This window comes from Lipotes vexillifer, unplaced genomic scaffold, assembly GCF_000442215.2.
Source record: "Lipotes vexillifer unplaced genomic scaffold, Lipotes_vexillifer_v1.1 scaffold935, whole genome shotgun sequence".
NCBI lineage: Eukaryota > Metazoa > Chordata > Mammalia > Artiodactyla > Lipotidae > Lipotes > Lipotes vexillifer.
In genome coordinates this window covers 410,720-428,183 of record NW_006777895.1, presented here as the reverse complement: position 1 = coordinate 428,183, position 17,464 = coordinate 410,720, and the positions used below count along the sequence as shown (strand labels likewise).

The 17,464-nt window shown below is 45.4% G+C and overlaps 1 protein-coding gene across 2 annotated transcripts in view; it reads right to left on the bottom strand.

The window, feature by feature from the left end:
• The window catches only part of TIAM2 (TIAM Rac1 associated GEF 2), a 363,703-nt gene that overhangs the window by 94,656 nt on the left and 251,583 nt on the right, over window positions 1–17,464 (bottom strand). Inside the window, exons 2-5 of one of the 2 annotated variants that reach the window (XM_007451339.1) lie at window positions 16,753–16,796; window positions 14,399–15,580; window positions 8,339–8,774; window positions 2,969–3,141 (exon numbers count right to left, since the gene is read on the bottom strand). In XM_007451339.1, coding sequence (XP_007451401.1) covers window positions 2,969–3,141; window positions 8,339–8,774; window positions 14,399–15,574 — 1,785 coding nt within the window. In that variant the 5' untranslated portion in view covers window positions 15,575–15,580; window positions 16,753–16,796. Of the gene's footprint in view, window positions 1–2,968; window positions 3,142–8,338; window positions 8,775–14,398; window positions 15,581–16,752; window positions 16,826–17,464 lie in introns of those variants that run through there. The other variant, XM_007451340.1, reaches the window with a different exon arrangement.

Sequence of the window (17,464 nt, the reverse complement as noted above, 5' to 3'; positions counted from 1 at the left end):
CAAAAAAAAAAAAAAAAAAAAAAAAAAAAAAACCCACACTCAACACAGGTCCACAGGCTTCCTTTACTCCAGAGGGCCTGTGAGAACATCGAGGGTGACGCATGGCCCCAGATAGAACGGGAAGAAAAACTACTGATAGAATCAAACTGTACACCAGCAATAGGGGAGTAATAAGAAAACCAGGGTGTATCCATGCAGTGTACATCATGCTGCTCTCTAAAAAGAGGTTTATCGTCGTAATTTTAATAGGATGAGAAAATATTAGGACTAAATGGTTACACTGTGAAGCCTGGATATGAAATTTCATCTATGGTATGGACTCAATTATGAAAAATAACAATAAAAGAACATTTCGGGGAGGACACAGTAATATTAAAATAGTCGTCTGGGAACACTGGGAATATGGATAGCGGTGTTCTTTTTCTACCCTTCAGTACCTTCAGACACAATGACCATATAGTATTTCATATAAGAATATTTTATTTTAAAAACAGTAAAGAAAGTCTGAACAAAGCAGAATGGGCAAAGATGTATGATTCTAAGCAGAGGCTGAAACGCACGTTCAGTTTCCCCCGATGCCCAGAAATAACCACACACGTTCACACCACGAGGTTAATCCTCCAATGACCTGTGGGATCGTACAATGGGAACTACTGGGAAAATTTCTTGAAAACTAAGGATATTTTTCCTGAATCACAAAATAAAACATTCATTTCATACCTCCCCCTAAGACCATGCAGATTTAATCCAATGTATTTACCTTTCCTACAATTCATATGAACACCAGTTTGTTACTTTGCTTTAAAGCACCACAGAAAGTTCAAGCAAACCTTTCTGTTCAAAGAAGGAAAATCAAACTCTTTTCAGTCAGGTCAGGTGGAGGACAGCAATAAGGCTAGAGGCCCAGGGCATTTACGTTAGTGCTGGGAAATCCTATTGCCCAAAACACTTCAGATAATTCTAGATTCCAAAGAATCTAGAATCTAAGGGGCCCAAAACAACTATATTGTTCTACAGGGGCCCTGGGGGCAGCCAGGACCAAGTTTATCAGAGACCTGAATCGAGTACCTAGGAGGTTTTCCATGAAGCTTCCAGCCACATAGAATCTATAGCTCATGTTGTGTCTACATCCAGTACTGGGTTTGGATTCGGAGGCATTTCAGAAGCACACTTCACTTCCTGGCTCTCACCCCCACTTCTCTGGAGTTAATTCATAATAACAACAGTCATAATAGTTAGAATTTCTTTAGCACTTAACACACGCATAATCATACTGCTTACCCTTAAAACAATCCTAGAAGCTATTATCCTACGGGTTGAAGGGTCTGAAGCTCAGAGAAGTTCAGTTAAGTGCTGCAGGATGATTGCAGACTCAACGAGAGCACCAGCACCCACAGCTCAGCCTGACCGCCCGTTTGCTAGAAAGATTCTAAGAATCACAACAGTAGATGACCTGAATCTTAACGTCCTAAGACCACCTCCACAGGGTAATGAGACCCTAGAGTATTTGTCAATGAGGGTTTTCCTGAAAAGCCTCTTCACTCCCACTGGGATTCCTGGGAAGAACTTAAGCCTCTACTGTCCATTTTCTCTGGGTTTTCACTTATAAACTTCCACTCTGGGAACTTCGGATCTTGTACTCACTAGATCACGGACTAGTCCAGAACAGGACCGTTAATGTTCTCTCTTTGTATCCTGAAGAGCAGCCCAGGGGCCACAGCCTGGCATTTCATGGGCAGGCATCCAAGAAGTGCTTGCTGGATGAATGGCTGCATTTGCAATGATCCTGCAGCACCTGGCAGTCAGCAGAGGCCAATTTTCTTGCTTAAACCTTAATCCAAAGTCTGACAGCTTTTAGTCTATTTCAAATTGCTAAGCTGTGCCTCTTAATTCTGGTCCTTCTCATCCTAGCAGGACACAAGCCATCACCTCCACCCTCCATTTAGAAAGCTGAGCAGATGGGCATCATCAGAAAATCTACAAACAACAAATGCTGGAGAGGGTATGGAGAAAAGGGAACCCTCTTGCACTGCTGGTGGGAATGTAAATTGATACAGCCACTATGGAGAACAGTATGGAGGTTCCTTAAGAAAACTAAAAATAGAATTACCATATGACCCAGCAATCCCACTATTGGGCATATACCCAGAGAAAACCATAATTCAAAAAGACACATGCACCCCAATGTTCACTGCAGCACTATTTACAATAGTAAGGTCATGGAAGAAACCTAAATGCCCATCGACAGATGAATGCATAAAGAAGGTGTGGTACATATATACAAGAGAATATTACTCAGCCATAAAAAGGAACGAAATTGGGTCATTTGTAGAGACATGGTTGGATCTACAGACTCTCATACAGAGTGAAGTAAGTCAGAAAGAGAAAAACAGGACTTCCCTGGTGGCGCAGTGGTTAAGAATCCGCCTGCCAAGGCAGGGGACACAGGTTTGAGCCCTGGTCCGCGAAGATCCCACATGCCGCGGAGCAACTAAGCCCGTGCGCCACAACTACTGAGCCTGTGCTCTAGAGCCTGTGAGCCACAACTACCAAAGCCTGCACGCCTAGAGCCCGTGCTCTGCAACAAGAGAAGCCACCGCAATGAGAAGCCCATGCACCACAATGAAGAGTAGCCCCCGCTCGCCACAACTAGGGAAAGCCCACGTGCAGCAACGAAGACCCAATGCAGCCAAAAATAAATAAATTCATTTTTAAAAAAAGAGAGAGAAACAAATATCGTATATTAACGTATATATGTGGAACCTAGGCAAATGGTACAGATGAACCGGTTTGCAAGGCAGAAACAGAGACACAGATGTAGAGAACAAACGTATGGACACTAAGGGGGGAAAGTGGTGGGAGGCGTGGTGGTGGGGAATGAACTGGGAGATTGGGAATGACATGGATACACTGATACGTATAAAATAGATAACTAATAAAAAGCAAAAAAAAGAAAGCTAGGCAGTACCTGGAAAAGGTAGACATCTCCAAAGGAGTTGCTGAGGCAGAAGACATTTTCCTTCTTAGGATGTTCTGGGACGGCCTGCACTATGCTGTCTTCTGCAAACAGGGCACACCGAGGGGCACTACTCTGATCCATGGAATTCTTCCCGTAGGTCTCATAAAACAGCAGGGTGCATCCTGTGAAAGAGAAAAGCACTGTCCTTATCACATGTCCTGAGGATCTATCTAGGAAAGGAATGAGAAGTAAAGGATAGGACAGAGGGAAGGAAGGAAGGAAGGAAGGAAGGAAGGGGAAGGGAAGGAGGGAGGAAAAGAAAGAGAGAGAGAGAGACAGAAAGAAGAGAAAAGAGAAAGAAAAGAAAAAGGAAAGAAAAGAAAAGAAAAAAGAAAATGACTGAATGAGACTATTTATCACAAAAGGAAATTTTGGTATCTAAATTATGCCTAGTTGTGTTAGCATCAACCCAGATGAAAATGAGATGTTTCTTGTACAGGTAATAATGGTAATAACAATACCAAGCATTTATTGTTGCTTACTCTGTGTCAGGAATTCTTCTAAGTATTTCACATGCTCTGGCTTATTTGGTGCCCAAAGCAGCCTTAGAAGGCAGGCGCAGTTATTAGTCCCATTTTACAGATGGAAAGCCTGAGAGTTTACACCACTTTGCAGGTCCCATAGCTGGACTGCAGTGGAGCAGGATCTGAACCCAGGCACCCTGGCCGCAGAGCGCCTCCTTCATAACCACAGCACCACACTTCTTAGGAGATCTAAACGCAGGAGACAGAAGAAAACCCCGTATTCATTAACTAAGCGAACTTCTGCACTTAACATGTGGGGTCACAAGAAACCGAGTTCTCCTGGGGCACTTTGCCATTTGTGAGAAAGTACCCAGTTTATTCTCCAAATGCCACACAGAATAACTTAATTTTAATATATTCTCTTATCTCACAGTGATAGGAAATATTACTACCATCTTGCTAATTTAGACTGAGAGGAAAATGAAGCTACAATGTCCCTGTATTTTAAAACATTACCCTAAAGTGCCACTACATATGCTTGCAGGTACATAGCTTTCCCCTAATAAGCTAATAAGATATTCTAGGCAGAAGTTACTAGGAATCTGTTTTGATAATTCAATAGGAATGTTTTCTAATGAGACGTAATTTCCCGGACCGGGGCACGAACCCGTGTCCCCTGCATCGGCAGGCGGACTCTCAACCACTGAGCCACCAGGGAAGCCCGTGAGATGTAATTTTTAACCAAATTCTAAAATGCTCACAAGTATGTTTACTTGTTGAATATCCCTTAAAACCTTCAACCAATCAACATTCCTGAGCACTTCTCATGTGCTGATAAATGATATGGTACCATCATGATATGGGCACCATCCCTTGCTTTGAAAATATTGGGCTGGCCGAAAAGTTCATTCCGGTTTTCCCATAAGATGTTATGGAAAAACCCAAATGAACCTTTTGGCCAACCCAATACTTTTCACACTGACAGTTAATGAAGGAGTAGCCTGCTTTCCCCTGCACTGTAAATGCATGGGGTCCACTTCATGGCTGCTTTACCCTACTACATTATGAGCCTTCATTCATAAAAGTTTACATGTTTGGAAAACTATCTCACTCTTACCAGTTTCACTTCTTCCCTTGAAAACAGATCTTAATTTGGAGGAACAAGTTTATATAATGGAGCCCAGCACAGCACAGAAGCCAGGATCAAAAAATGCAGGACCCTAGCTCACGACAGCACTTTCTCCCTCCATGGTACTTTCTGATCTCAAGAAGCACTGAGCGATCTCTCCTCCCACAGTCAAAACTCATCCAAACACAGAAGCTGTGAGAGCCTCTTAGAACAAGGGAAAGGAGCAAGAGGTTTATGGCCAGAGCCACTGCGGCAGGTCTGAGCCTGTCTTTTCTTCCAGCCACTAACGGACTTAGAAACAATCCCCAAGTCTTTCCATCAGGAAAAGCCTGTGCGACATCCCATGACCACGGGACCCGAGGACAACAGAGCAACACCAGCTCCACCCAACTCCCAATTCTTTCCAAAGGGTTAATGTTCACTTCCCAGCGCCCCTAACACTGAGCTCCCAGGGGCGGTGGTTTGAATCGCGGCATCTAGAGGAAATGAACGCAATCTTGGGCAGATGCCAGAACACTGCCAACCCTAACATCCCCCTACGCCCCACCGTGACAGAATGCAGCTCTCCCGTGGAAGCGTGAAACCAAAACAGGACATTTCGCTTTAGAACCAGGCCAGTATGTCAAACAATTCGCAGAATTTTGTTGCTATCAAATTTAAGGAACAGGAAATCAGTCGTAAGTCTGTTACATCGAGCTTAACTTAATCTGCATCTCTGACGCGGGGGGAATGAGGCTGATGGAAAGGGGCTGCGCGCCCACGTCAGCAGAGCCTCCTGTGCCCACCCCACCCCCCCAATGCTGTGGCCGTCAGCCACGCCCTGTCCACCGCCCCAGGAGCTGGTGTCAGCCTGGGCAGTTGTCAGTGGAAGCAAAAAGAGGAAACAGATCAGGACAGCACTGGAAGCACAAGAAGAGAAGAGGCTGTATCACTAGAAATATCACCAGTGAAAGGAGAGAAATTAGTCTCGGTCTCCCTTCAAATCCACCTTCTCAACCCACACTCATCCGCCCTTGCCTGTCACAGGCAGAATGACCAGCTTCTTAAACTTCCTTTATGAACACCCCTCCTGACCTCGGTTATGTATTGTGTGTTTTGAGGGACAGCTTTAACCCCCTTGCCAACTATTCTGCCCAGGAAGTTCCCTGTGAACCGCACGAAAATCCACTCATTGGAAAAGACAGATGGAAAGCAGAATTACCCTTGTTAAAAATTTATTACATCCTCCGAACCCTAAAAAACATTTGCGCCGTTAGCATACCTATACATTCGATGTAGGTGGGCAACCAGATGGTTGGCTGATAGCAGCTGTCTCTGAAAAACACTGTTTTCACTTTAGTTACATAGAAACTCCAAGGATAATTTAAAAATTCTGCTTAAATGTACGTGTGTGTGTGTGTGTGTGTGTGTATATATACACATATATGCTTTTAACTATGATTAAATGAAATAGTTTAGTCCAAATATTATAACTTGGATTCTAAGCCAAGAAAGTTGAATTCAACATATTGAATTCCCAGAGGAAAGAGGTGTAGAAAACCACATGGAAAAGGTTATGCTGGGAAAAAAACATCTCTGTCCCATGCCTTTCCTTGGCTGCAAAGGAAACAAAGGGATGTGTGCTTTATAACATTTACCCCTACAAAGCACCCTTTATCCACAGGTCTTCAAGTGTTTAACCAGCAAGGGCCCAAGGAAGGACTGTGGGTCTTGCAATCATCAGAGACAAGTCAGGACCATCCCTGCCCCCGAAGTCAGCAACCAGAAGTTCTCCGGGGAAGCTGCCAGGATGGAAGACAGGGTCCTGGCGACACCCTCTTCCAAACTTAAGTGATCCTGCCTGAACTTCCCCCAGGAAGCCTCCAACACTCTGGCGTTGCACAAATGTCTCCGGTAGCAGGGAACTCAGAAAGAGGCAGTGGGGTTTTTTTTTTTTTCCTGTTGTATTTTTTACATTAATTCACAATCAGCTTGTCTTCCATTTATTAGTCCTACCCCAACCTCAGGTGAACCAGAATAAATTCAGCGTCTCTTTTACAAGACTGACACATCCTATGCATGACACATTCTAGAATACAGTGCACCCATTCTAAATACCGCACGAATGGGATGCAGCTTCAGGCTTTGAGTCACAAACAATTCCAGACGCTCATTCCCCTGAGGGGACATTTTTTCACTCCCCTCTCCAGCTGGAACTTTTACAAGACCCACTGGCTCGTTTATGAACAAGTCTCCTGCAATATCCTGCCCCTAAGGAGAGAAACGGCCAACTCTGACCAGGGCAGAGGCAGGGGGGGAAAGATGGAGCTGCAGACGACATGACACCTCTAATGATGTAGCCAACAACCACGTGTGTTCTTTAAATCATATTTACTTTTATTTTAGCCTCATCACAGTGGAAACCCATTGTGAATGGCCTGCAGATCAAACCCTCAAATCTTTTTCACTTGTAATACTTTGCGGCTATACCTCGCTATCCTGTACTTGGGTAGCTCTTTGATTATTAAACCTTAAAGCATCACTTATCCCTTCAAAATGTTATCTTGCTGGATTTGACCCATAATTCCAACCTTCCAAATCTCTTCCGTCATCCAGTAGAAAACCCCGCCTCTCCGGTACACCCAAACTGGGTAAGCTCTTTGCCTTCCTCAGCCACAAGGTATCACAAGGATCCAAATCCAGAAGCTGGAAAAGAGGACTGCATCCGTGTGGGATGCTGGGTCTTGGGTTTTATAAACCCTCCAGTTTGCTAGGGAAAGGAGATGAGATGCCTTCACGGGTGCACCTTTCCCAGACAGGGGCTTCTGGGTAATTATGAATTGATGCCAGCTCCCCAAGGCTCACAATTTCTAAACATGGGGAGCGCCGCAGACAGCTCCGGGCCTTTCACACTCGCTGTGTGCAGATGTGATTTCTGTTTCTGCCTTCTCCCGTGACAAGGAAGGGTGGTGGCCGCTAATGAGGTTTGACTTTGCGCACCACACCAGGTTCCGCTGACAAAGAGTCACAGGACAGCTGTGAAGAAATGCCAGAGGCTGTGGGGCTGCTCTGTGTTCACATCTGTATAAATCAACATGATGCTGACTCAGAGCCTTAGATCACTTCTAATAATCTATCCATCCACCATGAGCGAGGCGATTATAATTTTTAAATGGCAATGCTTGTGAGAAAACTTTATCGTCTTAACAAAGCAAATGCTTTCTCCTATTTCCTCTGCATCAAAAAAAGAAAAAAAAAGCATTTGTTGGTGACGACAATTAGACTCTCAGTTCATAAAGGCGAGGTGACACAAATCAAATAATGCAGATGAAATTGTTAGTTGTACAAGGTGGGAAGGATACCTCTTTGGAGTTTTGAACATGCACAGAAATTCATGATCTGTATTCCAAATAACGAAACTAACGTTTGGTAACTTATTTGGGGCCCCCCTCCCACCCCCCAGATGCAGGGAAAGTATTAAAGAATGGTACAGAAATACCTATAAAATAATGAGCAGTAGTTATTAAATTCAATCATTACTTAGGAGAATGAACAATGTATACGAATGTTAAGTGAGGTGTGTTATACAGGTTTGAGAAGGTATTTGTAGGAAAGCAGGCTGGTAGATTCTGGATCAGATGCCTTCACGTGAACTCAGGTCAACACTGCATTCACGGACATTTCCTAGGAAAGAGGACAGCGGAGGAAAGGACCCCAGGGGCTCTCTGGGTGGTGACGATCACTTACCTTTAAGTGTCACCCAGTACTGCTTCCATTTCCTCCGAGCCACCAGCTCCAGCTTCCTTTCCTTCTGCAGAGTGACGAGGGGTTTGAAGAAGAGCCACCCGGCTTTGCGCACCACCCCCTGCTCCTTCTCAAAGAGCAGGTCCAGTTGCTCCAAAGAGCTGAGCGAATCGCTGCTGGATTCGGCGGTCTCTGTGGACGTTTCGAGGTTCTCTGTGTTGGTCCTGCTCATTTCCAGCTCTCGCATGAAATTCTCGTAAATGTTCTGTTGGAGGGGATCGCTGCCGATCGCGTGAGCAGATTCGCTTCTGTGGGACAGGATCTGAGCCGAGCCCCCTGACCACAGGGATGCAGATGCCTGGGAGGGCCCCTGCATGTCCACATTCAGCCCATCCGAGCGACTGTCAAAGTAGTCACTGCCCTCCTTGGATCTCGGCTCCTGTGAGCAACACAGATGACCACCCATCAGAGGTTACATATGACCAATGCACCCCTTCCCCAATACGGCATACGTGTTAATAGTGAGGTTTCCTAATACTACTGCTGCAAAGCAAGATTCTTTTTTTTTTTTTTTAATGCATCTTTAACCATCAAGTCTGCAAATCAGAAAGAATTATAGAAACAGTATTGCTCAACCCAACGTATAGCCCGTGGAATCAATGCTTAAAAAATGTAAACCAAATAACCCTGACTATCCTAGATCTAACCCACAGTTAGCATCAAAAAATGAACTAGTATATTCAAAACACACTAGCGAAGATTTCTGGACTGATACCTCTTGCTAATTGAGAATCAGTATCTTCCGGGAAAGAATTCATGTTCTTGCAGTCTTGTTTTTCTTCTGGATCATCTTTAAGCTAAATTAGACAAGCACTCGTTCCAGACTCAAGGAGGGCGTGGTTTATACAAACTTTTCTTCCCCTCCCCACAGTGAACAGTCTCAGCTTCTCACCCCCTTCCAAGGTCTAGACACTGAGATCTCTAGCATCGTATTTTCCCTCTCTGGACAGTGAAAACCATGCAGCTGGGGTTCCTTATCCACAAAGGGTAGTGGTTACCAACTGTAGCTTTTACTTTGTAACAAATATCTTTTACTTTGGAATTCTTTCATGAAAGGAATGTACTATTAATTCATTCACATTGTTTTATTTGAACACCTATTTTAAGCACTGGCAATACCAAAGCATGATTCTTTAATATTTATTCTGCCACAAAATCAGACACAGGCAGTTCTAAATAAAATTAATATTTATTCTAACAACCGCTGCCCCCCTTAAGACAACATGCACTGAACAGTGAATTGGCCATGTACGGAGATGAAAACACAAAGGTTTCCTCTAACGTCTAGATTAGAAGTCTAGACATTCAAGAAGAATAACTTGCATAGAGGCCATTCATTGGTCAATAGCAGTAAGGAAATTTTTCAGCAGAAAGTGAGCTAGTTTATGACTTAAAAGACACTGACATTCCAAACTTACAGCTTAAATTAAGGTAACTCTGCAGAGAGACTCTAATACTCATCTCCTCAGAGGCTAGTGGGTTTTCCTTCTCCATTAAAATAAAAAGGAGGGAAAACAGGATCTAGGACCATTGACTAAAGACCTTATTTTGAATATTCCCCTGTGTGGAGGGGTTTTCTTTTCAGAAACTTCATCCAGAGATCAAGTCGCAATTAGCTGCTATCTTTTGCAGGAAAATCATCAATAGAAAAGTGCTTCTAAACACCCAAGGGCTACAAGCAACTGAGCCCCAAACATAGCTGTTACTAATGAAAATATTATCTTCCGCTCTGTTTATACTATGTCCCATAATCAGATTTATTTATACACTGATGCTTATGCAAGAACAGAGCAAATAAGCCAGCTGTGGTGAGTCACTTGGACAGGAAACTTTCAACACAGTTTAAAGGTTTTTTTTTTTCTCAATTGTCACTTTGTTGCTCTTCAAAACTTCTTAGGAGATGAAGGAATACTTCTCATTTAGCTAGTATTGACATTATTTCAGCTATAAATAGGAGTCTCTGACTCACAGCCCCAAAACACTGGGATTGCCTCTGGTACCCAGCTAGAGCTATAATGGGGTGTTTCAAACCAAGCAGAGCCCTGCCAGAGAAAGGCATCAAGTGGCAAACTTAAGTGTAACCTGTTAGTACTCCTGACACCGTTCCTCATAAGAGGGAGACTTAAAGTCACAGCACTAACTTCTAAATGTTCAACTGGAGCAACGCAAGACAAATTTTCCTCCCTGACAAATGGAGAAAGATCGCATTTTAGCATCCATAACTGATTCTTATACACAGACATGAACTTTCCTGGTCTCTAATAAATTTGTAAAGCTTCCCATCTAGGATCCTAATAGCTAGTGACTCATTTTCAGGCTAATAGGAAGGAAGGAAGGAAGGAAGAAGGAAGGGAGGGAGGGAGGGAGGGAGGGAGAACAGTTCCTAAATAGTCTCAGCTGGATTTCCTGATCACTGTGTTATGGGTGTGAAACTAAGGTGCTATGTTAGACATGTACATAAAGAAGTCTGATTTCCATTTCCACCCCCACTGGATAATCGTAAACAATGGATAACATAACGATGACAAGAGCACTATAGCAAACAGTAGAGAGGAATTCAAGAGATGTCACTAAATTCCTTTGCAGCTAACGGAAAACTCTTTTCACCATTCTTCACTCCCTAGGAAAAAGTACCAAATTTACTATGTCATTCTTCGTATGCTATTGTCCTTTTCACAGTAACGGCCACTGGTCCTCTGCAGAAATTCCCTGTGACTATGTAGCCCTCAAAGGGCAGTGAGAGCCTAAAATTAAGATGGTCAGAAAGCCGGAGTCTCTGTGTCCTGAATCTCCTCTGTAAGAAACTCTGCAGCAGTAGTCACTGCTACCCCTCAAATATATCTGGTCCTCCCCTAGGGTACACAGCAGGACCATTCTCTACTCCCCACCCCCCTCCCTTGGAGTTAGGCAAGGCCATGTGACTTGCTTTGGCCAATAAATGCAAACAGAAGTGAAATGTGTCACCCCTGCGTGGGAGCTTCAAAAGCCAACACACGGTTCTTTCTCCCTCTGCGACTTGCGGTGTGCCAGATGGTAACTGCTCTGTGGACCTGGGGTCCCAGAGAGGAACAATGCCGACCAGAGTTGCAACTTGAAAGAGACAAAGACTTTGCTTGCGCTAAACCTCAGAGAACTGAGGGCTTTTTGTTACCTCCACATAACCTAGCCCACCCTGACTGACAGAATGGAAAGTTTACCCAGGACAGGAGCAAGGCCTCACAGGTCTCAGCAAAGCTGCATTAATGTGAGCAGTTTACCAGCATCAAACACATGCTCTTCCCCAGCACATGTGTGTTCCCTCCCCCTCCCTCTAGCTTTGAATAGTGTGATATTCTTTCTCAGCTATGTAAGTTTTTCCACTGATTAATCTGCTTTCAGGCTCTAACTCCCCAGAGAGGTTGAAAACCCTATTAAAAAAGGACTGCTCTTTTTACGTCACTTTTTTCTACAAAGTCAAAACAAATATGTCTACCCATCATAGGAAGATTTTCCAAGCCTAAGCCCTGCTGGCATACAGAAGTCTGTGTGTGTAAGAGGATAAGCATTTGGTCCTTACTACAGTATATACTGTCACAAACTTTGCTCCTATGCACTGACTACATTTTTTAAGGATCCAAACTTTGTCTTCACATTCAATTGTAAAAGAAAAACAAAGGCCAGGGCTTCCCTGGTGGCGCGGTGGTTGAGAGTCCGCCTGCCGATGCAGGGGATGCGGGTTCATGCCCCGGTCTGGGAAGATCCCACATGCCGCGGAGCGGCTGGGCCCGTGAGCCATGGCCACTGAGCCTGCGCGTCTGGGGCCTGTGCTCCGCAACGGGAGAGGCCACAACAGTGAGAGGCCCGCGTACCGCAAGAAAAAAACAAAAGAAAAACAAAGGCCAGAGTTCCCTGGTGGCCTGGTGACTCGGGTTCAATCCCTGGTCAGGGAACTGAGATCCCAGAAGCTGCATGGTGCAGCCAAACAAAACAAAAGAACAAAAAAGCAAAGGCATAGCCAATGGAAGTGGCACACTTACCAAAAAAGTACATTTTGCTCACCCTTATAAATTATCAAAATTTGACACAAGCAAAACTCAAAAGCTGCCTTCCTAGGTCACTTTTCAAAAATACAAGATAGTTTATTATCTTAATATTCAGTAACCCCAAAGTAATTACTAGTGGCTATCAACAGTACCTTGGCCATGTGGCTAGGTGGAAAACGCACACCTCTGAGCTTTAGCAGAAGTGGCTTTGGCCCTGGCTTCTCCCCTAATGAGCCATGTGTCTTCCAACTCCTTGAACATTAGTTTCTTCATTTTAAAATGAGGGGGAGTCCTTTCTAGCTTTCAAATTCAGACTCTTTGATTGTAATCAGTCTGTTCTTAACTTCACAGGCTTACAGATCATCCAGTTAAATCTCTGGATGATACAGACTTGAAGGAGGTTCACTTCCCAGGGTGGCTGGGCAGCGAGGTCCTGCATGGGGCAGAATGTGGTCAGTTCACAGTGGCAAAGGGTCCGCTTTGGACCTGAATGGAAATGGAATGAGACACAGCAGAGCCGGGTGTAAGCCAGGCCACAAGCACATATGAGAAACATGCAAAGAAGAGATGTGGAGAAATAGGCTTAAGGGCCACAGCAGATGAGAGCTGAACACTAGTCAACAACACAACACTTGCATCAAAAAGACGGGAAAGCTGTCTGTGTGGGACTGCAGCTCCCCAGAAGGCAGGGGGTTCTCTCTCCAATTATGCTTGACTGCTGTCAGTTGTTTGGGAAATGGCAGCTGAGAAAAAAGGGTCAAAGAAATCTCTACTACAGCACTTCGCAGTTTAGCATGAACAAGTAACAAGTAAGGAGGGAGCAAATGACTATATTCAGGGGTATGAAGAGTTCTGTAATAGGACAACAGTCATCTATTCTTCATCTCTGTGTAGAGGAGGAGAAAAGGGCACAAAGTACAACCTGGAGGCAGGGGGCATGGACCTTATACATAAGAAGGAAATAACTAATGGTAAATTTCATAGATCTGAAACAATCTGCTCAGGGAAGTTATTTTCTATTCCTAAAGCTCTATGCAATTTTATAAGTATATATCTATCTAGGATGGTATAAATGCAATTCCACTAGAGACAAACTGGTCATTCAAATTTCCTTTAACAATCTGACTTATATTGAGTTAAAAAAATAAAACAAAACACTTTCTCCCTTCTATAAATGATTAAAAGTAAAAACAAACAAACAAAGAGCAAGCAACTGAAAACCTAGAAATCCCGTTACCTAAGAAGGCAAACTATTACTTTCCTTCCTGATGTCGAAGTCATTTTGTTTCCCCCATTCAAACTTTACATGCCCATTAAAAGGGTTACTGTCATCATCATGATTCTTATTTTCTCAACATCATCATACTTTTGCTATTCCACGTTACTTAGGTCAAGACGTTTTCAAAACTGTTAGCTGCCCCCATGAGGAGGTGGTGAGATTATACATATAGATATATCACCCACATTTTTTTTCCCGATGTACTGACTGAACAACAGGAATTTTAATTTCTCCAAAGTAATATCAAGCTCAGCAAGGCTACTCATCCAAAAATGACAACGATCTCTCTCTCTTCCTTTCTGTTTAGGCTTTAAGAATGAGCTCTAGCAAAATACTCAGATAACCAATTCATTGGGGAAGTCTCTCCAACACTGTCCTTTCTAAGAACCGTTTGGCCAGGTCTTGGGATGTGGCCTGTGGGGTTCATAGCAGAGTCCAGGAGACGAGACTGGATAGAATCCGGGAGACTGAAGTCGAGGGTTAAGAGTGAAAATGCACATCTGAAGCAAAAGGAAAGAAAGAAAACACACACACACATACACCTGCAAACAAGATGCGCCATGGCTTAGGCTAAACTCTTCACTCACTCTCACGAGCTCATTCAAGCCTCTGGACACGCTCTGCAGTAGCTTCTGCTAACTTCCCCATTTTGCAGATAGAAAACCGAAGAGCACCCTTCCAGGCGCTCCAAGCCTGACTCACCTGGAGTCTTCTTTTCTTTCTGGAGAGGCTTCCCGTCCAGTCGCTGATGCGGCGCATCCTGGCTTTCAGGGTGTCCTTCTTGGAGGGCTCCTCGCTCAGGGCCCTGGACTTGCGGCAGGGAAGGGTGAAGGAGGCGAACTGCCCGGGCTCCCCGCGCGCCGGCACGTCCATGTCGGAGGCGAAGGAGACGCGGGCGCTGAGGCTGGCGCGTGTGCCCATGTAGTCGTCGGAGAGCCGCAGGGCCGCGGGGGCCAGGCTCCCCAGGGTGGCGTCCAGGTAGGGTTCCCGGAGGGACGAGAGGGAGGCGCTTTGGCTGAAAGGCTTTGGAGCATCCCTGGGCGGGAAGCCGGCGTGGAGGCCAGGCTCGGGCTCCGGTGTGCCGGGCGCCGCAAAGGAGCCCTCGGCCTCGCTGACCTCGCCAGCCGGGCCCCAGGGCGAGTCGTACCAGGAGGACTCGGAGCTGAGCGAGCTGCCCTTGCTGGAGCGCGGGCGCACGGCGGCGGCGGCGGCGGCGGCGGCGGCAGGGGAGGCGGGGGAGGCGCGGGAGGCGCGCGGGCTGGGCGGGGCGCCGGCCGAGTAGCGCAGGAGCTGCACGGGGCCGCCCGAGGCCCCCGGGGACGCGTCGCTGTGCTGGCCGCCGCTGTGGAATTCCACCCGGAGGCACCCGTCCAGCTTGCCCAGTGTCTTGATAAGCACCCTGGGGCTCTTGCGGTCCTCGCCGGGAGGGGTGGACGCGACGCTCTCGTCCCTGCCGTAGCAGTTGAGAAGGTGCCCATTGCAGTCCCTCGAGGCCGCGTGGTTATCCGCCGGTGGGTGCCCGACGTAGTGGAAGCCGTTCTCGGGGGAGAAAGCAGCATCGTTGGCCTGGAAATCCGATCCTGAGGCATTTGTCCTGTGCTTGGAGTAGGCACTGCCTTTGGAGACTTTACACGAGGGGCCACCCGGTCGGGATGCATAAGGCTGATTGCTCTTGAAGTGAGAAAGGCAGCTTCGGGCCAGCGACCTGGACTTGTACCCGGCTCCGCTGCTTCCGTGACCCCATCCGTGCAATGACTTGTCATCCTTTGCATGAAGGCCACGAATTTTCAGGGAGCAAGGCTTTTGCTTAGCACCAGTAATAGTATTGCTATGATTTTTAGATCCTTGAAGGGTGTACTGACTCTCGGAGTTCCCCATTTTAACCTAAATTAAGAACAGTAGCATCGGTAAGACTCACGACCTAAATTACCTTCCACTATGACAGAACTTTCTAAAAATACGTTCTTCACATGACAAAGGAACCAAGCAACTTCTTTCTGAACCTGACACAACTCAGAGACGTAGGGACAAGAGTGACTTACGAATTGGTTCTACTCCTAAAATGCAGGTCATCAGCCAGAGAAACAGTACTGCCCGCTCCTGTGCTGGTGATTTTAAGCACACAATCTGTTGTCTGCTGTTAATTCAGAAACTGAACAGGCATAGGAATCAGCTTAAGACAAGAGACCTCCTATAGACTTGGTATTGGGAGGTTTTGAACCAATGATTCTTGAAGAGAAAAATGAGGGAAAAAATATCTTTACTCTGTCACTCCAATATAATGATTTTTCAGTGACCACACAGATATATTTTCATTATACATAAGCTACTGGAAGAGCTCATACCATACCCCAATATAAGTGATTACTGCTGAAAAATGACCACATTTGTAATAACATGGCTCTGGGTACCATACTATGTTGGAGCTTTCATGTACCACACAGAGTAGGATATCAAAAAGGATAAGGCCTAGAAGTTCTCAAAAACTAAACTGAGATGGAAAAAAGGGGAGGAAAATACAAGCTCTCATTTGGGACAGAAAAACATTTTAATGAACCATCTCCAGAGCTTTTCTAAAGACTTTAAGGGTTCTCACTTTAGGACCTGATGACAGAAAAAAGTCTGAAGCTGACTTGTTAGAATGTGGGTATTAAAAAAAAAACTGTTAGATTCTTTCAATTCCCTTTAAAACCCCCATTTGCTTAAGGAGTCTATTAGTTAAGCCAAATTCAAGGTGAAACTTGATCCAAACCTCCCCCCCCCCGCACCCCACCCTCAGTTTTTTATCCTAACCAGTATATCACTGTTTGAGGCAAGTTGGAGGTGATGCTTCCACTCATGTCTCCAAATATATGTAGTAGGTTTTTCATTTTAATTCTTTTGTACCTAAGAATATACAGCCACAAAATTCAAAAGGGCTGATGTTTCTTTGGTGGCAATTATCAAACACAGTTTAAAACGCAAATAATGGGAACAAATAATTAAACCCTTACTAATCCCCTAAATCAGAGTCATGCAACTAGACATGAACCGCAGCTCCCATGAGCAGGATTTACCTGCAGTCTGGTCTGTGCGCTGAGGGAGATTAATGGTCAGTCGACTTGACAGGGTCCTGGGAGCAAGTCAGCATGGTTAGCAAGTGAGAGGAGTGAGTCCATGAAATGATCCTGAAAAACAGAAATAGGAGTAAACTCTGTCAAGCTTTTACACCCATTAAATGAAGGTTTCACGTAAATTACCTGAAGAAACAACAGGTGCCCAGAATCCCTGTCAAAATAATAAATGGAATGTCTGTGAGCGGCATGATCCATCGGGGTTGTTTGGAAGGTGTGAAGGAAGCCAGGACCAACCCCCCCTCCCCCTCCTCCCCACCTTGCAAAGGCCTTTCACTCCACACAGTCTGCATTCAAATGTACGCCTTTGTTTCAGGGGAGAGCAGGTGAAAGTGCAGCCCTGAGTCATGGCTCATCTGTCACCACCGCTAGGAAAACAACTCATAGAAGCACCGTCCTGGTATGGCGAGAACGGATCCCTGTTCCCCATCTGACGAAGCAGCAAAAACAAAACCCAAAACACAGAGTCACAGGGAAACAGCCGTTGGCTTAAATAATGCGTGTCACAGAGGCAGACCCGGTCGATGAGATGAAAAGGTTTTCTCCAGCACCTGCTTGGGTCTCATTGCACAAGGCTAGAGGCAGGAAGCCCACCTTTGAGGCAAAGATGGGGGGGGGCGGGGGGGGGGGGCTTGGGGTGCTGCCCTCTGGCTGT